This window comes from Arachis ipaensis, chromosome B09 (genome assembly GCF_000816755.2).
Source record: "Arachis ipaensis cultivar K30076 chromosome B09, Araip1.1, whole genome shotgun sequence".
Lineage (NCBI taxonomy): Eukaryota > Viridiplantae > Streptophyta > Magnoliopsida > Fabales > Fabaceae > Arachis > Arachis ipaensis.
The window spans coordinates 7,577,037-7,586,495 of record NC_029793.2 but is presented as its reverse complement, the minus strand read 5'-3'; the positions used below and the strand labels follow the sequence as shown (position 1 = coordinate 7,586,495).

General features: G+C 29.7%; 3 protein-coding genes across 3 annotated transcripts in view; all 3 read left to right on the top strand.

Moving 5' to 3' along the window:
- LOC107616986 (TMV resistance protein N) overlaps positions 1-841 on the top strand; it is a 17,580-nt gene extending 16,739 nt beyond the window's left edge. Inside the window, exon 2 of the mRNA XM_016318831.2 lies at positions 556-841. Coding sequence (XP_016174317.1) covers positions 556-559 — 4 coding nt within the window. The 3' untranslated portion in view covers positions 560-841. The remainder of the gene's footprint in view (positions 1-555) is intronic.
- Positions 1-3,946, top strand: part of LOC110266359 — a 29,741-nt gene extending 25,795 nt beyond the window's left edge. Inside the window, exon 4 of the mRNA XM_021110872.1 lies at positions 2,362-3,946. Within this exon, the coding sequence (XP_020966531.1) occupies positions 2,568-3,926 (1,359 nt within the window). The 5' untranslated portion in view covers positions 2,362-2,567 and the 3' untranslated portion in view covers positions 3,927-3,946. The remainder of the gene's footprint in view (positions 1-2,361) is intronic.
- LOC107614875 (TMV resistance protein N-like) lies at positions 695-2,317 on the top strand. Its single transcript, XM_021111724.1, has 4 exons — positions 695-1,307; positions 1,467-1,663; positions 1,780-2,083; positions 2,292-2,317. Exons 1-4 carry the CDS (start codon positions 728-730, stop codon positions 2,315-2,317), a joined length of 1,107 nt encoding a protein of 368 aa, XP_020967383.1. The 5' UTR covers positions 695-727.

Here is a 9,459-nt window from a genome sequence, read left to right as displayed (position 1 = left end):
TAATTGCAATCACAGAATATTAGGTGATACATTTTAGTGGTGGTTCAATTGGTTAAATATATGTCACCAAAAAAATTGGTTCAATATATAAATATATAACAAATATTATTTTTAAACTGAAAGAGTTAGTATCCTTTTAAACAATTTTTTTTTTGTTACCAAAGTACTTTGGGTAATATAGTAATATATGTAATTTACTTATTTACTTCTTTTTTTTTTAATAATTAAATGATAATAAACTCTAATTTTTTAAACAAAAATATCATTCGTCACCACATGAATATATATAGTTTCAATGTCATACACTTTTATTATACCTCATTAAAAGAAAAATCTAATAAGATCTTTGGTTATCTAGAATTTGGTTTAACCATAACAAGCCCAACAAATAAAGGCTTGATCCTGCCTTGTAATAAATAACATATAATGATTTTTCATTGAAATCAGTTATCATTCAAGTCCATATACTAATTAGGAATTATATGTATCCATTTTCACCTTTATCTGGTTAGGCATCTATTATTTATTTCTAATGTAATATTTATTTGCTGTTAGGTAAGAAGCAGAGTTGATCGATGAAATTGTGGAAGCAATTTTTTTAAATTTGAATAACAATTGCTATAGAGATGAACTCAAAAGTCCCTTTATTTGTAACAGAAATTATACTTCTGTTAAATCTTTATTGAAATTTAAGTCGGAGAAAGTTCTTGTGATTGGAATTTGGGGTATGCCTGGAATTGGCAAGACAACAATTGCTACTACTCTTTTTCATGAGTGCTCCTCAGAATACGAAGGTCATTGCTTCTTAGCCTTTTCAAAAAATTTAGAAGGAAAAGGTATTAATCACGTATGCGCTAAACTTCTTTCTCAATTGTTAAATCAAGATCTTCGTATCGATAATATTCGAGTAATACACTCTAGTATTATCCGTAAAATCAAGCATAGGAAGGTTTTTGTTGTGCTAGATGATGTGACTAATTCACAAATTGTAGCTGATTTAATTCAACTCTTTCGTAGTTGTATGAGTTCTGGTAGCAAAATTATTTTGACAACAAGAGATAGAAATGTACTTACAAGTGGAGGAGTTGAAGAAATCCATGAAGTAAAGGAAATGAATTTTGAGGACTCTCTTACACTTTTTAGCTATAATGCCTTTAGTGGTTCTCATCCTAAAGAGAATTATTATGAGCTATCAACAAGAGTCGTAGCGGATTATGCCAAAGGAATACCATTAGCATTAAAAATTTTGGGATCATTTCTTCGGACCAAAGGAAAAAGTGAATGGGATAGTGCATTGAGAAAATTACGAAAGTATCCCAATGCAGATATTCAGCAAGTGTTGAGATTGAGTTATGATGCATTAGATGATGATGAAAAAAACATCCTGTTAGATATTGCGTGCTTTTTTCACGAGTATGAAATGGACATGGTAACAAGAATATTAAATTCTTGTGGTTTCTTTGCAGACATAGGGATAAAAGGCTTATTGGACAAGTCTCTTGTAAGTATTTATTCATATAATAAGGACAAATACATAAAAATACATAGCTTGATACAGGAAATGTGTTGGAAAATCATTCATGAAGAATATAGTAAAAATAGTGGTCAACAAACAAGACTGTGGAATACCGAAGAAGTCTGCAATATATTCCAAGATGAAAGAGTAAGGGAATCATGCTTTTATGGCTTGGTCTTCAAGATGAGTGTATGTATATATCAAAATATTGCTCACAACAACATAATAATAACATTGTATTGCAATGCTCATCAATTTTACAGAATATTCATGGAGTTGAAAGCATGATTGTGGATATGAATGAAATTACAATAGATCCACGTATAATCATCGTTGCATTAAGGAAGATGCCAAAGTTAAGGTTACTTGCTTTAAAAGGAAATATCAACATGGATCTTGAATGGAACAGAGTGCTTGTAGAGGATTTTCAACTTCCTAATGACTTAAGATATATTGAGTGGAATAAATGCCCACTTAAATTTGTGCCGTCTATTTGTTGGCCTCAAAAACTTGTTCAGCTTTCCATGCGAGATAGCAATGTTGAAAAACTTTTGGGATACAACATAGGTAGGATCATGATTATATTTCTCTTTATACTTTTTTAATACTTTTGTTAGATACTAAAATAAAAACGGACATATTATAAAAATTAGTTAGTATAAAAAACAAAATTTTGAGATAAAATAAGTGAGATTGTAACGCATTAAACAATAAACAACACTTTTTTCCTCCACTAGTCATATACGTGTGTTAACATGTTTGTTGGGATTGACAGAATCTACCAAGTTTGGAGTTTCTTGACCTCGATGGCTGCAAACGCTTGATAGAGTGCCCAAATTTAACAGGTGCCACGAATCTCAAAGAAATATCACTCTGTGGCTGTGAAAGCTTACAAGATGTTCATCCATCTATTTTCTCTCTCCCCAAGATTGAAAAACTATATGTGAACTTTTGCACGGCGCTGAAGAGGCTTTGCGGTGACTATTGTTCTCCCTCTCTCCATTTCTTGTTGGCCACTGGTTGCTCCAATTTGGAAGAGTTCTCAATCCCCATGATGGCTGATCATTCCATAATCGAGTTATCTTTACCATCAACGGCTTTGACTGATGTGCCATCCACTATTATGCATCTCAAAAATCTTGAAGTGTTCTGTTCTAACATCAGTTACTCTCTTCAAAAACTTCCTCTAAACTTTGCCTCCAGAATTGTGCTCACGGATCCAATAAAACATGAAGACGACACATGCACCGTGTTAAGTAGAATATTGCCCACCCCTGCCTTCTTGTCTCTCAAGGAATTAGATTTCTACAAATGTAAGAGCTTATCTAAACTCCCAGACAACATTCATGTCTTACAATCATTACAAAGTTTACGAGTGGAAAGTTGTCATGTCATTACAAGTTTGCCAAAAAGCATTAAGATTCTTCAACAGCTCATGACACTTCTGATCAATAATTGTGAACTGCTTCAATACGTACCTCCACTTCCCCCATCTATTATAATCTTTAATGCAGTAAATTGCAAATCCTTGAAGGAAGTCTCAAGTTTAACCAGTGAACCACCCAAAAAAGACTATGCATGGTTTGGATTCCATAACTGCACAAAGTTGGATGATGATGCATATGAAGCAGTTTTGAAAGACTTGAAATCCAAGATAGAACTTGTGGCAAATAATGATGGATATCCGCATAATGAAGCAAACAATGATAGTCCATTCTTCTACTACTATTTACCAAGTAAAGAGAGCATAATTAATGAGTGGTTCCCTGACTACTACTCTACAGAAGCTTCCATCATTGTTGAAGTTGCTCCAGATTACAAGATTTCTTCTTATCTTGTTGGCTGCATCTTGATTTCTCAATACCAATCTTGCAAGCTTGTCGAGAAAGAAGTGATATTTGGATGGAAATGCTACCTGGGAAAGGGTTGCAACGAGTGGGAATGGATCACAACTTTTGACACTAGAAAACTCTTGACCGGCAGCTGCTATGTTCCGGATGATGTGATTGATCAATTGGAAATGGTATCAGATCATAAGGTAGTATGGTATCATGGAGAGCCTTCCAAGAAGATAACGGAAGCAATCAAAGAGAGAAGAAAAGGCACCTCTTGCAATACTATGCTTAAATTTGAGTTCTATGCAAATACAGAAGATAATGAGGAAGTAGTGATAAAGGGGTGTGGAATCCGTTGGATGCATGTCCATGTCAATGGTGAAGGAGAGATTAATCCTAATGCCACTCATGAGGGATATGAATCTCATGACTTGGAGGTGGAGGATGAATCTGATGAGTTGGAGTTGGAAGATGAATCTGTTAGCTTGGAGTTGGAGGACATTGAGGTAATGCTTCTAATACTAATGTTAGTAGATTTCACACATTATTGTTGTATTGTGAATTGTTTAGTCTAGAGATCCACAACAAAAATTAAATCATTCTAAATTGATTTTGGCATATTTATAACGGTAGTAAATGAAAACACAGAGTTGAATTATCTACGTGCTTGAATTTTCTTTTTATTTCTTCTGCACAACCTAGCTATAATTTTTTATTGTTTCTCTTACACAAAGCTTCTTTGCTTCAATTTTATAGATATATATACCTTGCAAAAGTCACTGCAAGAATTACAAAAATGAAGGTTTACTATGCTCTTTACTAATTATAAATCGACATGTTAACATTTGTTGTTGCACAGCAAGTGTTTCACTTTCTCAATAAATTTAAATCACACAAATGATAATAATAATGACTTATCACTAACATAAAAAAAAACTTCAACCTTAAAAACGTCAAAGCTACCAAACTAATAGTCTAATACAGCACTTTGCAAAAGTTATACTATTTATGAATATACAAAATCTGAAATAAAATATTTTCGCATAGGAGGCCACTCAGATAAAGACGCCTAAAACGTCTTTTTTTAAAGATGTTTTCATGTTGTGTTTTAATTGGTTTCTGTATAATTTATTCGGTGTTTCTCATCACATATTATTAAATTCCTCAAAAGATTTTCTTTCCAAAAACAATAAAAAATATTTAATTTAAACTAAAACAAAAAAGGTAATAGATTAACTATTAGATTTTTTTTAAAAGATTATTTACATAAAAAAAATATATCACATTCATCAAAAAAAAATATTTATTAAAATAGACAAATTAATTATTTTTTTCTCATATACAATTTTTTTAAAACATAAAAGTAATTAATTAGGACATTGGTTAAGATAATTAAAGTCACTATTTCATTAAATTTTTAATTTAAAAAAAATTCTAGTTAATTTTGGTATAGAAATTTCGAATTTGAAAACATTGATAAAAATTATGTTGAATTTTGATTTATTTGATTCTCATTTAAATTAATCACTATATAAGTTAAAGTTCTGTTTTGAAATTATATTTGAGCTTTAATATGATTTTTAAAGTTTCAATTTACTTAGTTTGATTTTTTAACTTAGGTATCCGTGACTCATATTAGGGTTTTAAGTGTTTAGTTGGAAAAAAAATAAGGTAAAAAAAATTTCAATTGTCACATCAAATAGTCGCTAAAATATATAATGTAGCAGTCGTTAGTCCATCTCAGCATGTCGTTAACGATTTTGTGAGACAGTGACAAAAATAAGATTAGGAACCAATGTGAGTCATAACTATTAAATTGGGAGACTAAATTGAGTAAATCGAAATTTTTGAAATTAGATTGAAACATAATTTTTAGAACCGAACCAGTGATCGAACTGGTCAAGCTACTAGTTCACTGGTTTATTGGTTCAACCAATAAATCACTAGTTGAACCGATAAAACCGATCTCACGTAAATATAAAATATAAAATATAAAATAGTTAAAAACTTAAAATTAAAATTTGAAATACATATCTTCACTAACATTTTATGAAGAATCAAGTCTCAACTTCTAAAAATAACTAATATAAAAAAAAATCATAAAATTTTAATACTACAATAGTATCTTATTTTGACACAATAAAAAAAATAATTAATTCACAAAGCCTATCATCTAACTATAATATCAGTAGATTTTAACACTAACACCAAAACAAATAACTTTAATCACAATACTAGCAATAAAATAGATCAAGTAAATTAATAAATTTTTAGTAAAATTTATATTTATATTAATAATGGTATATAATTAAAATATAATTAATTTTAAAAATAGAAAAAATAAAAATTAAATTAAATTAGATATTTATGTATACTATATATTTAGTATTTGTCAAATATAATACTTAAAAGTGCAATGGCTAAGTGGCAAGTAGAGGTTGCTTTTGTTCCAGGGTTCTTGGTTCGAGACCTTCTGGAAACATTTTAAAATTTTTTTCAAGCAAACCAGTTTGGTTAGACCGGTTTTTATCGGTTCACACCGATTTCATTCCTTAAACGGTCCAAAGAGTAAATCTAGTCCGGTTCCGATTCTAGTATGGTTCACTAATTTTTCGGTCGAACCAGCCAATCCAGTTCGATTTTTACAACTATAGATTGAGATACGAACATAATTTCAAAAACCAATAAGTATTATAAGATGATCGGATTGGATCGAATCGGATCCACGTGAGGAATACCGAATAAATTATACAGAAACCAATTAAAACACAACATAAAAACATCTTTAAAAAAAGATATTTTAGGCGTCTTTATCTGAGTGACCTCCTTTCGCATATTGGTATTTTTGTTCATGATGTGTTGTCAATTTTATATCATAGTATGTTGTTATTTGTGTGGTTAATTATCGTATCATAGTAATAATGTATCAAATGTGGGGGATTATGAGGAATTATATTCTTATCGCAGAGTAAGAAAACAGAAAACCAAAGAAAGAGTAGATTTACATCGTGGTTCCAAAAATTACTGGTAAGTTGTCCAATTATATTAGCTAAGCTTTTGATTATACCCGAAGAAATTTCTATTTCTTGAACAGCTTACTTTTCATATTATAATTGAGTTTGTTTTAATATATGATCTCCTATTATAATTATAATTGTAGTTGCAACAATCAATTAATATTTTAGTGTTTTTTTTTTAATTCTACCTTTTTTTTTTACTTTATTGATTGATTATTAGTTGGAAAAAAGTTAGTTTTCTAACAAAACCTAATGTTATTGTTGATTTGGTGATTATCATATTGAAACCATGCTATGCATGTTACTGTATGTAATTGTATATATATTATAACTTCAAACATATTATAATAAATAGAGTTGCAATAGACTGCAAATATATTCAAATTCAAATTACAAGAAAAGAAAACTTTACGACATAAACCACAATGCGTATTATTGTAAAAGCTACAATATCTAGAATCACCACAATTAATTTTATGTTATCGATTTTGTCAGTGTTGTAGAGCAAATACCGAAGAAGAGATGGCAAAGAAATATCACTCCAAAATAGAATAATATCTTTCTATTAAAGTAAGGTACAGTAACTCTCATTTCTTTTGCAGACTAAGTGTTATGCAATATTTTTCCTTTTTTTATGTGTAATTTGTTCCTTTTTTTTTTTCTTCAATTGAGTTGGTTTGTGATTATAAAAAAATAAAGAAGAAAAAAAAATTAAAGAAAGTATAGCAGTGGATACAAGGTCACGTGGCTCAACTCATATATATGTGTTACTTTCTTTAACTTATTTTTTCTGCCTTCTACAGAGAAGAACATATCATATGACAACTCCATCCAACAACGAAAGCTTCTGTGGAGAACACCTCGACTTCTTTTAGTTCATTATTGTTTTCATAGTGGTCTATTTGATCACTCTATAGCACACTTTCTCTGAGAACACACCATTACTTATTTTTGCTCATTTGATTGTTGTTCAATTTCCCTATCAACTCGGCAGTGGAGTTTAATTTGCATATTGCTTTTGGCACTTTCACGCTTTATTTTATATTCATATGAAGATATTATCTATTATTATAAGACAGGGTTTGTTGATAATTGAGTGATGAAGGGAGGCCATATAAATAAATATTATATTATACAGGATGTCATTATTTCAATACAATACTTAGCTTGTTTGCGACGTACGTGGTGGTCAGTGATCACCATTCAAACTGAAAAAATAACAAAATTACTCTTTATTCTATCTTACCCTAATTATTATCTCCTTTAACTTTTTTTTTTTAATAGTGAAGAATTCAGATCCCAGAAGGTCCAGGACTAAACTTGTCACTTACCCCACATTATTGTAAAAGGTTCCAAGTGTGGGTTCTTTTTCTTTGTTTAAGGAGTAAAATGCAACTAAATAAATGAATTAACTCTTACAAATATAAAGAAAATGTTTGATTTGATTAAATCCTAAGTTACAAACATAAGTCTATTAGTCTCTCTAGTAATAGTCTTTCGAAAAGTCTCCAGAACCATCAATTTTGATAAAATTCTAGCCACTTAACCAGCAAAATTTTTTTTCACGTGTAAAATCATTTAACCATCAATTCTCTTCTCCATCCCTTTATTTGAAATACCTATGCTGATTACTTGATGGCCCAAAATCTAAAAAACTGCTAGCCCTTAACACTGTTGATTTTCTTTTTATATCTTCATTCCCTGTTTAGTTTGATAATGACAAAAAAAATCTCATGTTGACACTGTCTAACAATTATTAAAAACTGTCATGTAGATTGTAGACATCACATAAAATTATGATCAAATTAATGTAGATTAGTAATTTATCATGATATTCTATTCAGTAAAATAGTGTCAAAATATAGTATAAGAAGTATTATTAAAAATTGATTTAGAGTATTATTCTTATTAAAATATTACTCTTACTAAAAGAATAACAGTTTAATAATAAGTTTCCAACTTTCCATGAGCTTTGTAATTAAATATTTTTTAGCAAAAAATATTGAGTAATTAAAATCACCGACAGATGGGAATCGTATTGTGTGATTTTAGTGTAGCTAGTACCATGGCCATGCTTGGTCACAATCGACAATGTTGTTTTCATGGTTTATGGTAGAGATAATAAAGCAAAAGGTATAGAGTAGACTCACACACTGAATTTTGAAAAAACTAACCAAATCTTGTGGTTTCATCTATGATGGGGACACTTCTTCAAAAGAGTAATGCTAGGTAGACAAAAAAAAACAGCCAGAACTTGCCTTATTTAGCATTCATTAATTGTCGCAACAATTAATAAATGCTAAATAAGGTAAGTTATGCCTGTTTTTGGCTGATTTTCTTTGGTTACCAAACAAAATGGATAGCCATGTGCATCTTACCCCTTGATTTTTCCTAACTACCCAGTTTCTTAATCTCTTTAATTAATTTGGTTAATTATACATGGATTTAAAGAAAAAAAATGGCTCTATGGAGCTATCAAACATTATTGGTTAGTAATTAGTCCTACACAAAGTTCCTAAATATCAATGGATTAATTCAATGAGAAACTAGCTCGTGAAAAAAAGGGGTAAAAGAAAATAATTACTAGGCTCACAAAATAATATACCGTTAAAAGCATACCCTACTAATAAAAGCAATTGATGTAGCTGGGAAAAAAAGTCAAAAACGACATAAGCTTCACTCAAAAAAAAATATCCAAGAAAAATCCGTAGACGCTCCTACAATAATAAGTGACATATATAAACAAAAGTAAGAAAAAGAGTCAATAATTTTAAAGGTGATATTGCTGTTGATTGATTTGTTAATCAATATATGTCTACCCTAATGTTGAAGTTTGTCACAATCATTTCAGCAATGTCCTAAAATATGTTGCTGGTGGTTTGCTTCATCAAAATTAAGATCATATGCATAAAGAACTCAAAATTCTTTTCCACTTTTTTTTTTTTTAATTTTACGCATGTATTTTCAAATTAAATTTATTTATTTTAAAATGTGTTAATAATTAGTTGATCTTTTGTGATAATTATATTCATTTAACAAATTTATCTAATTAATGATTTTTTTTTCCTATATGCATAGACCTAGTAGGAAA